The following is a 19,894-nucleotide window of genomic DNA, read 5'->3' as shown; positions in this document are numbered from 1 at the left end:
AGAATCCACCTAAACTGTTAATTACTTTACAAAATTTCTTTAACTTGAATCAAAAGTCTAAACAACTGATACGTTCCAAAAGCCCTAACGAATGTAAACCCTCGACTTGATTTTACAATTTGAACTTCAACTAGCAAGACAAACAAAGTAAATAGCATAAAGTAACAGCATAAAATAGCATAACGATTAATAATATTCATATCATTACATACACTTTAATAATACAACTTGAAATACTTCAGTTGTTTAGCATCAAGTGGCTGAACTATCTTCTCCACAAGTTTAATATCATAATATCATCTTTCATAAACCGAGACAACAAACTCCGACTCCATAAACTCTCGTGACGGTGATCCTGCCGGTGTAAAGAACACCGGTGAATCACACGGCGTAGAGAACACCATCTTTGTAATCCCATCATCTCGGTTAACTGCCAAGCATACACTTTCAGTAATCTGATTATTTGAACAGTCAACATCAGGCTTTGACTCCACTTCTTCTTTATCTTCTTCCTTAATAGTACAAAGAAACCTAGCCGGTCCTTTTGCATCTAAGAGCTTAAAAACATCAAGCTCCTGGTCGTTCGATGACGACTCATGATCTTTGTCCTTGTTAGGTGTTCCTGTGGGATCAAGTTCTTGATGGGGTTTCAAGCAGAAGAAGTATAACAACTCCTTTGATATCGCAGCTTCGGTGATGGAGGAATTAGGGTTTTCATGGTGGCTGTGGGTATGAGGATTTGGGGTGGAGTGATGGCGGAAGGAGCGGTGGCGCCAGAGGACGTAGAGGAGTTCGCCAACGAGTGCTACGACGGATACCACGAATATTATTGAAAGAGCCGTGGCGAGTTTACCAACACTCATGATTGATTTGAGTGTGTGTGTTTGTGTGTTTGGAGTTGAAGTAATTAGTTTAACAACTCCTTTGTTGCAGCTTCATTGGCACGGGGATTAAGTGTTTATTGAGAAAGTTGACAGAGATTAAAGGGGACATCTCCACCCACCGGATTAAAATGTTTTTAATGGCTTCTTAAAGTTTCAAATTATTACATTATTAAATGCAATTTAATTTTGTTAAATAACATAGGTAGTTGATAATATCATAATGAATAAGGGTAAAGGTGTTTAAAGTCGGATATTCAGGAGTTTTGGATATCTAACAATTTCGGATAGTAGATTTCACTATTCTAATCCGTATATGAAATTTTGGATATTCGAAGTTTATATATTCGAAATTTTGGATATCCGTTCGGACTGTGAAATAAATATTCGAAAATCTGAAAAAAGAGAAAATTCAATGTCTTTTAATTTAAAATAAATCTAATATGTTTGCTTAGTTATACATCAGTGTATATTTCGAATCTTGTGATGAATGTAACAAGTATCCACAGGTCCACCGTTATGCCATAAACCACCACCGGGCACAAACTAGTGTAGGCCACGAACTACCAGCATCCACCACTCACCGTCACTCCATCATCTCCCTCTCAATGTCCATTTCAGATGAAGATCAAGCCATAGATCTACGTTTATCTGGTAAATGATGCTGTGAGGTGATAATGGATATGTGATGACTACTTTAGGGTTTCGTGGTGATAGTGATAGGTCCAGATATGTTGTGGCATGCAGTTGGTTCTATGTTTGGTGGTGTTGTGGGTTCGTTCAATTTTTGGTGTGGTGGCCTGGTTGTTGCCCACCACACCAAAAATTTGGGGGGGGGGGGGTCGGAAAAGCTTAGGGGAGGGGGAGCATAGATAATTGATTTAGTGAGGCTTATACTTAGCAAAAGTGATAATGGGTAGGGTTTGCAAAAGTGATAATAAATATAACAAACAATTAAAATAGGAACTGATTTAATTTTCAGATATTTCGGATATCCGAAAATCTTAAAAATTACTATCCGAATATGAATTTGAATCGAAAAATTTGGATATTTGGGATTCGGATATCTGAATTTTTTGAACACCCCTAAGTAACTCAAACGCGCAACATAAATTAAGATGATATGACACTTTAAAGATACATTAAATCACAACTCCCTTGTGTTAAATTTGTTAAAAAGGGCCATGAATTATGCTTTTCACGGATTAAAAGACAATGAACAATATAGTAAATTAACAATTAATAAGAGTGAGATGGAGTTAAATGAATTAAACCATTTTCTTTGCGTGAGATGGAGTGAAAGAGCAAAAAAATGAGTGATGTAGTGTTTATGTGGAGTTAAAAGGGGTTAGAGTATACCCCATGGCACTATCGATAGTTGGATGGATAACCAATTAAGGAACTTCTTCGTGAACATTACCATAAAGCACATTGACTGTCAAAAACTCTGGCATTAATTAAGAGAATTATGGACGTAGGAGATAAAGGGAAGAGAAGATGACAGTTTAGAGTCGACGACCGGTCTGTGAAGGAAGAAGGTGAATGCTAAGAAAGAGATCGGCATTGTACCATATCTACCTCTTGGGATGGGACACCATTTTACACGCTATTGAGATTGAGAGGTGTGCAAAGTCGGGTTGGTTATTAAGGCTTAGCCATAGCCTTAATGAGCTTCGGTTATGGTAGATTGCTTTACCGTAACCATTACCAAATGGTCGGCAGAACCTAATTAAGGTCGGTTAACCATCGGTCATTGATTAGTTCGGTTAAGTTTGATTAATTGGCCAATGCATGTTTTTTTCCGTTCTTTCTTCCAGTTGTAAATGCTTCAGTTTTGGTGTCCCAAGCTCAATTATAAAGTTTTGAAACTTAAATATCTTGGTTCCCGTAGCATTTCAGGTTTTTGTTTTTCTTGTATTTGTAGCATTTACCCGACCCAGGTTTCGTATTCGGATAAGTTATCAATAAATCCCGCATTTATTAGTATATTTATTAATTTGGTAATTATCTATGGGTATATTGCTAAAATGACCCATAACTAACAATTTATCTCATATTGCATCCACATTTAAAGAGTAGGAACCAAAGTGCAAAATTACCCAAAAAAATATGTTTTCCCTCATCTTTCTTCTCACCACCAAGCCGACACACACACACACACACAAACCTTCCTTTATCTTTCTTGTTCCTCAATTCTTGGCCATTTTAAACGAAATTTATCACATAAGATCATTTAGTTACCAAAAACGCATCAAACCGACGTTTTAATTGTAGCAAATATTAATGATTTGACAGCTAATTCGTTTTAAGGTTAAACGCGGCTAACCCATCCTTTTATGCTATTTAGTGTAACATCCCAAATTTCGTTTGATATTTTAAATGAATCGGGGTTTAAATGAAGTATAAATGATAAATGTAATTATCTAAAGTATGAAGGTGTTAAGTGTCATTAGATGAAAACTTAAACATAAAACCCTTCACTCTTTCTATAAATGTAGTCACCATCTCATTTATAACCATCATAGCCCCCAAACTCATTCTTTATAAAATTCACGTTTTTAGAGAGCAACCCACAAAGACCCGATGATTCTCGAATATCTAACCATCAAATTGGTCTCAAATTTTACCGACTGTTCATACAAGATAAATGAAGATTTCTAGTAGTCGGATCTTCGATTAGAGGTCCGGAAGTTTATATTTTATCTAGGAAACAATAACAACGAAATATAGAGTTTTTTCCGGCGACTGTTTGGGTTTTCTGGCGACTTTAACGACGTTTTTCAATGACGGTGATCTTATAGGTTCGTAGATCATGGTGAGAAGGTTCCGTGGCCGCTTGAATCACTCAAATCCGAGTTCTTTTGATATACTTTTGGTCTTCTCGAGTGCTTTCAGATACAAACCTCAAATGTTCGTTTTTGTTAAAAAGGTTTAGTTTTCGTGTACGGATTTGCATGAAAATTTGTAAAAAGATAGAACGGGTCATGATTTTGATAAAGTAATGAACTTATGAATAAAAGGGTTAGTTGGTTCGTTTTGGGTAAAACAAGTAGTGTTCGGTTAGTGAAAAGGACGGGTAAACGAAGTCATTTTTGCATAAAACTTGGTATGATAGTAAATCGGACTCTAACATGTAGGAAAAGTTACAAACTTAGTGATATAAGAGTTATGAGGTGGGATTCGATTCGTTTGTAAAATGCGATTCGATTCGTTTGAAAAATAGGATTCGATTTGTTTGAAATATGCGATTCGATTCGTTTAAAAATTGGATTCGATTCGTTTGAAAATGGGATTCGATTCGTTTGAATATTCGATTCGATTCGATTCATTTGAATATTTGATTCGATTCGTTTGAATATACAATTCGATTCGTTTGAATACTCGATTAGATTCGCTCGCTAAATTTGATTCTATTCGCTTGGCCTATCCGATTGGATTCATTTGGCCTTAAACCATATTAGCTTGACGACTCGAATAGTAAGACTTAATAGTTAACTAGAACCTATATCCGTTATATAGTTAGCTGTGCTCAGCTGAAGAAATGTGTAGCAATCAATTCAGAAAGAAACATGACCCAGGTGAGTTTCTAGGTTCATTTTCTTGTTATGTTTTCGGAGCTGTGTGCATACTCAATGTGATTAGTTAATACACTTACCTTCAGTGGAAGGTGTGTGCTCTATGTATGTTTAATGATGAAATATGATTGATATGGAAATGATTTTGGGTATATGTTTAGACGTATAGGAATATATATGTCTAAATGTATATATGGTTGTATGGTTATGAAAGGTTGCAGACCCTAATAATATATGCGGAGGTTAAATGGTTGCAGAACCTAATAATATCTGCGAAGGTTAAATGGTTGCAGACCCTAATAATATATGCCAATGTTGCAAAAGTCGTTAGGCGGACCCTAGGCGGCTGACTAGGGAGTTGGGTGTACTCGGAGTACCCGGGGAGTACTTGGAGAGTACTCGGACACAGTAAATATAAAGAAAATTAATTTTTGGATATTATCTATATGTCAAATATCATAAGTTTACTAATATTTATAACAAAATAGGTGAATCTCAACACAAATAAGAGAAATGCATTCTTAAATAATAAATTATTCTAAAAATTTCTAATTATTAATTAAGAAAATGATATTTGTTTTTTAATATTATAGAAGTACGAATAATGTTCTACTTTTTTAAGTCAAAATCGGCCGAAGTCACTGACTAGATGTGATTCTGGCTGAGGTTGACCAACTTTGATCGATTTTTTAATAACCAGGCGGAGTTACAGTAACTCGCCTCGGCAACACACCTTGTAGCGAGTACTCAGCCTTGTAAACCTACTTTTACAATATTGATATCTGCGAAGATTGAGGGGTTGCAGACCCTAATAATATATGAAAAGGTTGAAGGGCTGCAGACCCTAATAATATCTGCGAAGGTTGAAGGGTTACAGACCCTAAATCTGCGAAGGTTATAGGGCGAAATGCTCTTTAAAACGTAAGGATAGTTAGGTATGTATTATGTAAGTTAAAGAAAGTATGAAAGAATGAATGTATGAACGTATGTATGAAAGCAAGGTAAACAGGTTAAGTATTTATATAAGTATGTAAACGTTTGTATGCTGCCTAATTATCTAGAACTCACTCAGTGTAGCTGACTTTTAGTATATACACAAGTGAGTAGATGAGACAGCTGGCTTGAGAAGGGACACATGGAAGAAGAATAAAGAAGCTGACATCTGAAGACTTAAATTTATGATGTTTGAACTTAAAAACATGTTTTATATTGGTTAAATATTATGACTTATATAATGTATGGTTGACTCTTTGTTATTCCGCAAAAAGTTTTAATTTACTATGATATTTAGAATATTTAGAATTGTGTTTATGAGTAAATCCAATGCTAAAGTAGGGCAAACCGGGGCGTTACATTTAAACACACTCATAACACAATTAAATGCAACCACATCATCCCCTCATCAGCGCAACCCAACCCCGAACCTAATTGCAGCAAGCGAAGTTGTCAAGAACCCTAACGATCTCAAGCTCTAGGTGAAACCTAATCCGCAATTAACCCTCAATTCGTGACTGATTCTGGTAATTAAAACTTGTATTATGGTCGTTTTTAATCTATTAACAATAACCCTAAACTAATTTTAATCAACAACAATCAATTATATTGATTTCAAATCCCAGGGGTCATGTTTAGAAAAGAACATGAACTGGGTATGCTTATATATTCATGTTTCCACCATTTCCACATGTTAGACGCCTACCCTAGTGGCAGATGCATTTGTCATAACTCCTTGAACCGGCATGGGGCTCGGGTTCAAGTCCTTCATGCCCGGTTTTGAGTTTTTATTTCTTTAATAAACTTTTAATTCCATTTTTTTAATAATACATGCATAAAACCTTAAATAAATAAATAAATATATATTTTATTTGCAAAACCGAACCCCCGCCCTTTTGTTTTCTCATCTTTTTGAACTTGTCTTTCATAATATATATATATATATATATATATATATATATATATGTCTAAATACTAACTAAGATTAAAGTTATATTCTTTTCACTCGCTTAACGAAGCAAACTATTTGATGTTCAAATAGAATTATTGTTAATATATATCATTATATTTATCAACAATTAATATTTATTTTAATTATTTAAAAAACAAAACCCATAATAATAATAATAATAATAATAATAATAATAATAATAACTTTAAAATATTACTTAACCCGATCGAAACATAAAACTCGGCATAGTCATGTTGTTATACTTATTTCATTATAATTAAATTTTACCTTTAACAAATTAGGATCGCTTGTCGACGTATCCTGAGGAGCTCAGTCACTTTAATCTTAAATTTTATCATAGTATCATCACTATTTCCACTCTATAAGGTAAGTAATTCACATTCTCCTTTTTACCGTTTTTATATTTTGGGGGTGTTATGCATTTAAAAATTTAATATATTTGAGTTTTCACTGCAATTCTACTATTTGCATAGATATCCAATTACTCAATTAGTTGATACATATGAATGTGATAATGTGTTTATTTTTGAGTTATGGTTGTTGGTATCTCATACTCATCCTCATCTTCATTAATATGATCATACGCCGCCGGAGTAACTCGACCCGTTTGGGACGAGAGAAATGACATGTTTATGTTATTGTTTATGCTAGTTGTAGTAGTTTATGTTTATCGTAAGGAATTGTCTTTTTATTATGTATATACAAATACCGTGATACTTGCTCAACTTTATGTTGAAAAATATAAATATTTTCACGCATGGCACCGGTAGCTTTTTGGGATGAAGAAAGAAGTTAAAGAATAGATTGATACCGTAGGTTGCATGGCGAATAAAGATGAATTTTATTTCAATTGCTTAATTTGTGATGTTATTTTCGTTAAGACTATATTATGTTTTTGTGTACTTGACAGTACATGAAATAAATAATTTAGTTATTGACACTCGTATTGTATTTAGTGTCTTTAGAGCTGCGATACAATATTGTCGCGCCCCAGTATGTTCCGCCGTATGTTGGGGTGTGACAGATTGGAATCATAGCCAAAGGCTATAAGATAAGTGGTTAGATGTAGTGACCTAATAGCACGCTTAGGGTCCCTATGCGTGCACCCTATTTATTTAAATTATTTTTTACACAGCTTAGCATGTTTAAATTGTTTATCATATACAATTGTACACAAAAGCACACACTTATTCTGAGGCTGTGCTTCACTCTCAAAATTATTTTCAAAAATCTAGTACGATTTTTTAATTGGGAGTTTCTTTAAAAAATCCCACCTTTTTACTACTCTCCTTGCGGATGATTCGTGTGACATATATGTATTAACTATAAGGGGCACACTTGTTCACCGAACCCTTAACACCAAGGCTTGCAAGCCTAAGGAAGTGTAATGCACATAAATCTCAATCAACCGCGAGACCCGCCTGCCTTCTTAGAGTGTTCGGTGAGGGTGTGAAGCTAATTAAGCCAAAGTATATCACACCAAACGTTCACGAATATATTGCCCTCATTTTATTAAACGTGGTCATGTGACGATCACACCTTTAATTTATAACCGAATTCACGGTGGTTCGCGGCTAAAATCGGTTTTTCCGTATTGTGTTTTAGTTGAATAAATGGATGAAGTATGTAAATATGGGGTGGTTCCTGGATTACATCAACCATGTACCTCGACACCCCTCAATTCAATTTTAATTGATTTTGTTTATTTGGTGTTCGATATTTTTCATATTGTTGGAAGGACCCATAGTGGTTCTTGAAGCCCTAACCAACAAATGAATCCATATATCTCATTGTAAGTTATACAATCAAGATTCATAAGTGATATTATCAATCTCAGCCTCAAATTGTTAATAAAATTCACAAGTATCAATTTATGAAAACTTATATATCTACAACAATTACCCGAGTCTCATAAATGTTTTATCATTGCAGTATGACTTCCCACCTCATCAACCGTAACCATCGTACCGACAACTCTAGCCGTAGTATGTCATCTCGCATCGCTAAGTAAATCGTGGAAGCCCTCCCAATAATCATCTCTACGCTCCAAACTGTGAATGTTGTTGCCACCCCCGTTAGTCCAAACCCAACTGTTTCTCCTTCAAGCAATTCACTAGTGCTAACCCAACCGATTACGTTGGACCCGACCCTCCTCCAATGATTCGAACACATGGAAAGTATGTTTCTACATTGTGCGTGTCCGGAAGACAAAAAGACCCCCCACACCTCAAGCGTATTCAAATTGAGTTCCCTCACTTGGTCGAATGGTAAAAATTACGCTTTTGGGGCTAAGGTTTCCATGGCTTTTCCGTGGGACAACCTCAAAAAGCTCATGTTAGAAAGGTTCCGCCCAAAATATGAGCCCCGTAAGTTAGAAGACGAGTTTTGGAGCTTAAAGAAAGAAGGTGGAGATAATACCACTTACAATAATCGGTTCCATGAATTGAGCCTTCTCATCCGGCATATGGTCACTCCTTTAGAGAGGGCCATCGTTAAGTACATCTCGGGTTTGCCTATGCAAATATGAGATTCCGTTCTGAGCCTTGACCTTAAAGTTCTTCATGATACATTACTCTAGTCGGAACCCTCACCGAGAACCACGTTAAGGCCGAGACCTTGACGTGAAAGAGTTCCAAGAAACCCAATGATAAGCCCACACCCGAGCCCACTAAAGAATCCAAGCCCGAATCCTCTAAGGCCGAATCCTCCAAGCACAACAACCACAACAACTTATCCCACTACCGCAACAACAAGAGAAAACCCAACTGCCAAAATTATGTCTTAGCCCAATCATAAGCCCAACAAGCCCCTGCAAACAAGAACCCCTAGACTGTGACAACCGCCAAAAATTAGACTAATTCGGTAATTATCTTAACCGTAATCGCGTATTAATTAGTAAAATAAATATATAGGAATAATATTTTTACCTAAAGTCTTTGATTTTAGTTGAGTTTTAAAATATGGAACCCGAAAAAGTTAAATTTTGTCGTGTAGCAAGCACGGTATAGATTGACACCGGGTAATATCTCGAAACGGATAAATTCATAAACATGTTAAGATGACCTCGAAAAATTAAATTTTATGTTAGGATATTAGAGATAGTATATAAACTTAATTTTAGAAGGTCCGAATCGCAAAAATTAGAAAATAAGTAACCGAAAGCCAGTAGAGGACACCGTAAGGACCCGACATCAAGTTTCTCAGAAAATTATGTTTTTAGGCAGACATTGACTGTAAAATCTAATTTCGCTCAAAGTCTGATAAAAATTATTAGAAACGGATGTCGTTTGGCTAGATAAATTACGAGATACGTTAAACCTTAACACCTAGATAATACCACATGTTATTATTTTAAAACCAACTTTCCCACTCCCTTACCCCTCTCTCGACCGCCACTCTCACACAAAACCACCCACTTGCAATATTATATTCAAAACTCAATGATTACCTAGATTACTTGGAAGCTTCAAACATGGACACATTCACACTCTATTATCCAACTCATAAGTCTATACCCTCCTTCTCCCTCTATATATCCGTATACCACCACCACCATTCCACCATATCACCATTTCAAAAATCACCATACCCCATTGTTGAAGATTAGGAGTTTTAGTGGAAGCTTAAGCAAAATAGGAGTTTAGGAAGCTATAGAAGGAGTCATAAACTAAATTAAGGCCACATTATCACCTCCTTAGACACCAAATCCGAAAATCCAAGGTAACCCACTTCTAGATTTGTGTATATTAGTTGTTATTTGATGTTTAAAGCTTGATTTTGGTATGTTTGATAATGTGCATGCAAGTATAATGTGGATGTATGCATGAATGTGTGTGACCCGTGAGTTTGCATGTGAATGTACAAGATGGGTTTTGTTGATTATAGGACTTGTTATGGATGCATAATAGCTTGTATAGATTGACCATATTGATGTTACTTGAGTTTGTTTAACAAATGAGTTTAAGTATTATTGTAATGGTGAATGTAAATGTGTAAATGGTCAAAATATTGGAAATGGGTTATGGGTAAAAACACCCATTAGAGCCGTGGGTTTTGGTTTGGGTGTTGGATTGAAGTTGTAATCTTGTTAAATGTTAAAATGGTTAAGAATAAGTGATAATTTTGAAAACCCACTTGGTTGATTTACTAAAAAGTATTTGAAAAGTTGTAAGTAATAGTAATAATGGTTTTGAAAAGGTAAATAAGATCTTGGAAAAGGGTTGACAAAAGTGTAGAGATTTGATTATTTTGAAAAGTTACTTACACATGCAAATATTACAAAAATGTGATTCTTATAAAGTTCATATTTGTTTTGAATTGAGTTTGATATGGATTGAAAATGACAAATTAAGTGATTGAATGAGACATGGAAAAGGGAATAAAATCTACTAGAAGTATTAAGATGCATGAAACATGGCAACTTAAATAAACAAGAAATTGTGTTAAGACTTGCTAATATAAGAAACTTTGTAAATTGTACAAGATGTTTTGTAAGATGGTTTGATAAGTGAACATAACCTTGTGTGGATAATTAAAGACTTGTGGCTAGGATTACTTTAGTAAACTCTATTGTAAAGATTGTTGGTATAATAATAAGGTTGTTAAAAAATTGCTACTTGCTAGTAATAGAAACTTTGTTGTTAAAGAATCAAGATTGTGTTTGTTTAAAGGATGATAATAGGATGGATTAGGACTATATTATGGGTTGTTAAAATCTGGAAATTTTGATGCATAAACACCTTGTAGAGATTATAGAAATAACATGTTCATTGTATAGTTGAAAGCTTAAGCTAAGGCTTGAGCATGTGTAGAAAAAGAATTGTTTTGTGTGCATACTTGGTGCTAGATGATCAAACACGGATATGATAATATATTACTTGATATTATATGTATATTTGCTGTACCAAATTGTTTGGTTTTGACATTGTGACTTAAATAGCTTGTCGGTGACTTTAACGGTCGGAAAGGTCGACTTTTAAAGTGAACCGACATGAATTTTTGGAACTGATTTAGAACAGCTCCTAAAGTCATAATATTCTTATATTTAACATAAGTTAAAGTATAAGAAAAGTCAAGAATAGCAAAACTCAAACCAACCCGGTCCGTGTCGCGAAAACCGACACGAAAACATTAAAAATTGGCATTTTTAAGAAATTAGCAACAAAATAAAAACCATAACATTTTTATTGAAAAACTAATAAAACTTGACTAAAAAAATATATAAAAAGTGTTTTAGATAATTTAAAACTAAAGTTTTCACAAAATAACAATCGGTTCGTTTTTAAGCTCAAAACCGATGAAACCGGCAAAACCGACAAAACCGATTATAATAGAGTCAAAATTCTAAATAAAATAATAACTTAAATTTTCCAAAACACTCAAGCAACTAAAGGTAATAATTTTTATAAATTTTAATAATTAATTTAAATTATTAAATAAAACAATTATTAGCTGATTATTACTTGTTTATATTTTTTAGTGTGTATTTATAGAATTATAAGTAGTAAACTTTATGTGTTGTGTGTTTGTGTGGATTTTTAGAATAAGAATATATATATATATATATATGTGTATATATATATACATGTATATAGTTAACCAATTTTGGTCAAACCCGAACTTAAAATTAACGAACGTGTACTAATATAGGACACGAGCGTTTATACAAACATCGGATTCAAAGGTGAGTTCTTCCTCCGAAAAGCATATTGTATACTTATATTCGTATTTATATATATGTTTTGAAAGTGCATTATACTTTACAAATTGTCGTTATTGTGGGATTAATCAATTTGGTTAAATAACTGTTAACCGAATTGAGGGCACATAAATGTTGGTAGATCTATCGGGGTGACGCCCCCCCACTTCCATTCGCGTTGGGTTAAAAGTGGGAATATTTCGAGTATAGTACGTTTCGAGTTATCAAATTGGTAGTCATACACGCGTTGTATTCTTAGCTAGTTTACAACTAACGCTTTTTGTGCTTAAAGGTAAAATGCGGGTTTCGTTATTGTGTTGTACCGTGTAAAGATCAGTATTGTTGGGAGTATAATGGCCGTACACTATTATATTCATGTGTTGTTTATATATAAATTGTCTATATTTATATAATAAGTTTTTTCTCGGGAATAACTTACCAACATTCGTGTTGACCCAAATATTATTTGACAATGTTTTGCAGGTATATGACGGTTTCGTGTGAAGGCGTGGAGCGAGGCGTCGGTGTTTGAATAAAAGTATGGGACCTTTATGTTAGTTTTTAATAATAAAAACTATGTAAACTCTGATGTTTATTAAATATGTTTAATATAATATATATTAAACGTTGTGTTTTTATGATTGGCTATTCGTTACAACAATTGTCACCGCCCGAAAATTTGTTTAGTTGTAAAGACTTCCGCTGAAATTATTATTATGAGATTTTCGGGGTGTGACATAGACCGACCCACACCCGTATTGCAACACTTTCCAAAGCCACCATCTGGCCCAATCCACTTATCGAGTGTGTGCCAATTGCCACCGGTTCGGCTACCTTACCCAATATTGTCGAGAAGAACCTCATGTATAAGCCGCTCCACTGCGGTTCGCACCATCAAACCAACCCAACCGAGCCATACCTCATGCTCCTATCAAACCCCATTAGGGATTTCTGCAATTGCGGTGACCTAAATCACCTCCGTAACGCGTGTCCTCGACTTGCTCAAGCCCACCAAGCCTATGTTGCACCACAACCCTACTACACCTCCCAAGCCTATAAAGTGCAAGCTTATCAACCCCAAGTACCCCAACTCACCCCAAGTACCCCAACTTATGGCTCCCCCAACTCATCAAGCCTAACCCATGGTCATGCAAGCCTATCAAACTCCAACCCCTCAAGCTTCGACTTCTAAAACCTAAGCTCCTCAAGGAACTCAAGGGCAAGATTTCACAATCAATGCTCACCAAGACCGAAACTCGAATGATGTGGTGAACACTACATTTATAGTTAATAAGCACCATGCTTCGGTATTATTTGATTAGGGAGCCGATAGAAGCTCTATTTCCTTTGATTTTGAATACATACTTGATGTGCCCCGTATTAAATTATCTAAGCCCTTCACGGTAAAGATAGTTAGTGTTATTTCGATCACTATTGACTCCGTCATTCAGAAGTGCACGCTTAATCTCAATGGGTATAAGTTCTCTATTGACTTTATCCCTACGAAAATGGGTAGCTTCGACGTCATCATTGGTATGGATTGACTCTCTCTCCACCTTGCCGAAATTCTATGTTTCGAGAAACTCATTCGAATTCCTATTGATTGGGGGGGGGGTTGATTCTAAACGTTCCAGGAGAAAGATTCTTCTCAAATATAAACCTAATGCTGTGCTTTGAAGCCCAATGTTACTTACGCAAGAAGTATGTCGCTTTCTTAGCCTACGTTACCAAAAAATCTGATGAAGAAAAGAAACTTTCCGACATTCCCATTTTCCGTGACTTCCCCTAAGTCTTTCCCGATGAAGTTTTTGGACTCCCTCCTGTTTGTCAAGTGGAGTTCTGTATTGACCTTATGCTCGGAGCAAACCCTATACCAAAGCACCTTACCGCCTTGCACCTTCCGAGATGCAAGAACTCTCCAACCAAATCCAAGAACTCATGGACAAAGGTTTCATTCTCCCGAGTTCATCTCCATGGCGCGCACCCGTCTTGTTTGTTGAGAAGAAAGACGAGACTCTTCATATGCGTATTGATTACTCTGAGCTCAATAAACTTACTATCAAGAACCTTTATCCCCTTCCGCGCATCGATGGTATTTTCGATCAACTCCAAGGAACCGCATGCTTCTCCAAGCTTGATCTCTGTTCGGGTTATCACCAACTACTTGTTCACAAAGATGACATACCCAAGACTACCTTCCATACTCGTTATGGCCACTTTGAGTTCCGAGTTATAACTTTTGGGTTAAACAATGCTCCCGCAATTTTCATGGACCATATGAATCGTGCTTGTAAACCTTATCTCGACAAGTTCATGATTGTTCTCATCGATGACATCTTGATACACTTCAAATCCAAGACCGAGGATAAAGACCATTTGCGTTCCATTCTCAACTTGTTGCGAAAGCATCAACTTTACGCTAAATTCTCCAAATGCGAATTTTGGCTAAAACAAGTTCAATTATTGGGCCACATCGTCAACGACAAGGGTATTCATGTCGATCTCGCTACATTCAAAGACGTTAAAAATTGAAAGGCCCCATCTTCTCCAACGGAGGTTCGTTCATTTCTTGGTTTAGCGGGGTATTACCGTCATTTTATTCAGAACTTTTCAAAGATTGCTTCACCCCTAACCGCACTAACCACAAAGGGAAAGTTTACGAATGGGGTTCAGATCAATAGGAAGTGTTTCAAACCCTAAAGGACATGCTTTAAAATGTTCCAGTCCTTGCCCTTCTAGAGGGCAATGAGGATTTTGTTGTCTTTTGTGTTATTATGCATTGAGACAAGGTCATTGCTTACGCTTCGCGTCAACTCAAGGTTCATGAGAAAATTTTTACAATGCACGATCTCGAACTTGGTGTGGTCGTGTTTGCCTTGTAAATTTGGAGACACCACATTTATGGCACGGAATGTGTGGTCTTCACCGACCATAAAAGCTTACAACACATTTTCAACCAAAAGGACCTCAATATGAGACAAAGACGATGGGCTGAATTGTTAAGCGATTACTATTGCGAAATTCGCTACCACCATGGAAAAGTGAATGTCTTGGTCGATGCTCTTAGTTGTAGGAGTCTTATTAAATGTATTTTTGTCAATTGTGTCACCCAAAAATCCGACCTTTAATATCGCATCTTCGATGAATCTCATATGTCATAATACTCTATTCATCCTGATGCAGATAAAATGTATGTCGATCTTCCTTCCATGTTTTCATGGCCGGGAATGAAGAAAGATATCACGGTGTATGTATCTAAATGCCTCACCATTTGGTTTGCTCGAGCAAACTCCGATCGCCGTTTGAAAATAAGAAGACATATCCATGGATTTCGTTACCAAACTCCCCACTACTCAAAGCCGCAATGATAGTATTTGGGTGATTTTTGATCGTTTTACCATGTCAACTCACTTCATCCCTTCCCGAGAAAAATCCTTCGTAGGCGATTTAGCCCCACTCTATGTCAAGAACATCATTTGCCACCATGGAACGCCTCTGACCATTATCTCCGATCGTGATGGTCGGCTTACCTCTCATTTTTGGAGTTCGTTGCAAACCGTCGTGGGTACCCGTATTGATCTAAGCACTTCTTATCACCCGCAAAGCGATGGTCAATTCGAGAGAACAATTCAAACTCTCGAATATATGCTCCGCTCTTGTATACTAGACTTCGGTGGAAATTGCGATACCCACTTACCACTTGTAGAGTTTTCCTACAATAATAGTTTTCACACTAGTATTGTGACATGAGGTTGAAGACTCACTCAAAAATAAACTGATTACAACTAATTAGGTAGCGGTAAGCGGGTGTCGAACACATAGAGTTTGTGGAAAATATGTTACTAAGTCGCTTTGTAATCTGACTATATTAAATTAAACTAAATTGCATAAAAAGAAATTTCAAAGATTTGTTTGGTTGATTTGATTAACAAAAATAACTGAAAACAATTTAACGAGTTTGACTGAATCAATAACAAAGAATGCTCTTTCCCGATATTAGGTTTCCAAGATTGATAATGTTAACTTTTACTTTTGGGATGAACTACATCGACATAGTTCGTGAGTGTGTGTGTTTAATTGTGATAAAAGAGGACTAAGTACTTGGATTGTAAGAACGCAAGGTTGTCACTCGATAATCAGTTTTATATAGCCAACTCAAATTCCTTTCCTATAAATGCCGATTGCCTATGGCACCAAGAACTGATGGTCAAGAACACGAATTACATTATACTAACAATTACTAAACAAACTCACAATCACCATAGCAATATAATCAAAAGATCAAGTTACTATCCCACAAATAACATAAACAATTAACAAACATTCAATGGAAAACCTTACAATTCGGGAGAGAACACAAAAGAAATTAGCCACTCATAATTCGGTTCATCATCACATCAATTGGAGCATGCATATGAAACAAAAATACCAAATCACTTATTGGAATCGCCAAAATATTGTTGTTGAGCCCAAAAATCGCCTCCAAGTTATTCCCCAATGTTAGATGTGTGAAAAGTCCAACAAAAACTGAATAAAAACAATAGAAACCGTCGGTTATGATCTCCGGACCATGGCCCACGGTCTAGACCGTGGGTCACGGTCCATCCCACGGTCTTGACAGAACCCACTGTACGGTGGGCGCTATAGGTTTTTTTTGGACTGTGGCCCAAAGTCTTGACCGTAGGCCATAGTGGGATTCGTCCACAAAATCCTTTTTTTCTATTTCCACCGTTCTCGAGTCTCCTGTTCCTTCGGTTTCTTCGTTATACACCATAATGACTCCGGAACCTCCTTCTAACCTGCAATTAACCACAAAACAGTAGTTATCCAATTTCCATGAAATTAACACTTAATGTTTAAACACACTTACGGATCATCCTCCGATGCACCCGTCACATCCCCACACTTAACCATTGCTTGCCCCCAAGCAACACCTCAACAACTATTTTTTTTTTTCATTTTCAACTTATAACCACCAATCGTACCAACAATTCCGGTTTAGCCAAGGTCCCAAGTCATACCCTATTCCCTCACTTCTATCGGCTTGCACTAGCATACTTGATTTTCTTTTTAAACCATAGAACTCTTCCAAACCAAACATGCTTTCGGTTTTTACCCATACATAACACACAGTTACACTTATAACCAAGTCTCCTCGCATACGCTTATGCAATCATTAAATCTCTACCTACATAAATTCATTGACACAAATGCAAATCAAAAGGGCTTAAAACGGGTTATAACGGAGCTAAGTGTAAGGGTATGGAAGAGAATTTTTAAAGTAGCTCAAACAATCCGATCCGGCTTATTACAAAACAACTAAACAAACAATGAAATAAACAACTAATTTCATCACTAACTTTTGTTTTTGAACTACATAATACTTGAACATTGCAATTTTAACACCATTTTTTTTGAAGCAGAATAAACATAATGCTTAATACATCCTATTGATAAATACTAAAACAATTACAAAGAAACCTATTAAGCCGTTTCGTCTCGCAATATAACACCGGGGTTGATTGGATGAAAGAATAGGACCAATAATGTTTTCTAAGGGAACCAACCCCCCGCCCCTCTCATTATCGACGCTCATATATACAATGTATGAGGCCCAACCCCCAATTCCCACACTCGCACTCATCCAGTTGAGGCTTAACCTAATGGCCTTTATCACTTTTGCATTTATGTCAAGCTAAGATCTCGAAATGCACTAATTGCACAAGTTCTATCGGAGAAATCTCAACTTTCTTAACAATCCTTATTTTCTTAACTCGCAAGTGTAAACGGACATATTATGCAAGTTATTGCATCGAAAGCATGCTAACCTTGATTAGAATACTAAACAACCTCCTTTTAAAAATAACTAGTCAAACATGTTATTTATGAAATTGTGACCATGAAAAGGGACCCGAACCTTACCCCACCAATATTATCACATTCCGATTTCTTTAAAATTTTAAAACTTCTTTTCTGGTTTTTATTTTTTATTTTTATTTTTTTATTTAATTATTTTTTTAACAAAAGTTTTCAAAATAAACGAAATTTTCTTCATCCCCACACTTGGGATACATTGTCCCCAATGTACGGTTTTAAGAAAAAAGAAAACAAACTACTTCTTAAAAACACCCGTCTTTCCATCACAACTAGAATTCTTAATCCTAAGTATTTCATCCTCCTCCCATCCTCCCAAAAGTAATTAACATAAACATTAAACAACTATACACAAATATACAAAACGGGGTTCACCTGGAATAACGAGACTTAATCAAGAGTAAGGCGGTTGGGCCGGCCAAAAATGGACGTCATGAAATCTGAGAATTGCCCAAAATAAACACCACATCACCTCCGCTACTTCCTTCTCCTTGAGGTGGTGGTGGTGCCATTGATTGCATTGAATCAACCTAAATGGAATGATGAAGAGGTGATTCAGGATATCGTACAGAACCGTCATATGGAGGTAGGGTCGTGTAATCTACAATTAGTGGATCCGGTACAACCGGTTCACCTGCATGCCATTGATCGTGCATGCGTCTGTTCCTATCATCCATATATCTAATATTCATCTAATGCTTTCGCCTGTAAGCATGGGCACGGTTCCACATCTCTAATCTGTCATGCCTCTCCTTTTCAGCCTACTCGGCATAGGCCCCCATGAAGGTCTGATGGTCAAATAAAGCACATGATTCTTCCGACCAATTTTCATATGTTGAAGGCCTATGCCTATAAACCACTTCGTTCATCGACCCCATATAGGCCCAGTTGTTACCATATGAATCATAACCCGTAGAATAATCCCAACCCCCGTGTTGGGAACCACTACCACCACCCGAATCCATGTACTCTGGTTCACCCATCTCCTCCACTTGTCCAACTTCTTCATCTACCTCTGCTTCTACATCCTCTCTTATCACCCTCCATCTTACATTATCGCTTACCAGCTGATGATGCCTATCAGTTCATGCATATATCCATCCTGGTAGATCCGACAACTTTAATTCCTTGAACACCTTAGTCATTCCCACAGAATTCCCGTTAATTACACCATGAAGCTTCAACAACGCGGTGATCAGTCGACAATGCTGGATCAACTTCCGCTTATTGCTTTCGCGACTGATCCAGATGTTGTGCATCACCAAATAACGGAAAGAGATAAGGGGTTTCCCTCACATCAAGGCATACAAAACGGGAATGTCACTATTTCTTACAATTGAAATGTCCCCCGACGGGGCACCACATTGTACAAACAAATCGACATCAATAGCTTCGCCTCAATCTTTAGATCCTTCCTCTTAATCTGTGTACTCAACCCTCTACCCCTTTTTAGAACGTTTTCCAACATGTTATGCCATTGGGTATGCTTGTCAGGACTTTCAAACAAATTTTAAAGGCAATTTGACAGCTGTAATCTTATCATCAACTACCAAATTGGGGGCAATTGTTAGGTCACGAATAATCAAGTACTGAGGATATGTTATTCTTGAAGACGTGTCTGGATCAATTATTCTTCTTAAGAGTTCCAAAATTATGTCAGGATTAAGGATCCTCAGTAATTGGTATTACTAACGATTGTTTCTTATGTGTAGGTTAATATTTGATAGGTATAACAGCTGGAGGACCTAGTCTGCATAATGTCTCGCTACTGGACTCATTCAGCACGTGGTCAAAAGGCGTGGAAGAAGCTAGTGGGAGAGTGGCGGATTTATAGGACATCTAGTTATAGATATTTTTTTATTTATTAAGCCTATGATCAATTAGGTTAGACACTTCACGT

The 19,894-nt window shown here is 36.4% G+C and overlaps 1 protein-coding gene across 1 annotated transcript; it reads right to left on the bottom strand.

Annotated features, from left to right (window-relative positions):
- Positions 1-296: 296 nt before the first annotated feature.
- LOC143562490 (uncharacterized) lies at positions 297-863 on the bottom strand. Its single transcript, XM_077050272.1, has one exon. The coding sequence runs from the start codon at positions 861-863 to the stop codon at positions 297-299; it is 567 nt and encodes a 188-aa protein (XP_076906387.1).
- Positions 864-19,894: the final 19,031 nt, after the last annotated feature.

The sequence above is a fragment of the Bidens hawaiensis genome, unplaced genomic scaffold, assembly GCF_021521415.1.
Source record: "Bidens hawaiensis isolate Kalapana, Puna unplaced genomic scaffold, B.hawaiensis_p1.1 tig00021024_1, whole genome shotgun sequence".
NCBI classification, from domain to species: Eukaryota; Viridiplantae; Streptophyta; class Magnoliopsida; order Asterales; family Asteraceae; genus Bidens; species Bidens hawaiensis.
The sequence above is the reverse complement of the archived record's forward strand: the minus strand, read 5'-3'. Positions and strand labels throughout refer to the sequence as shown.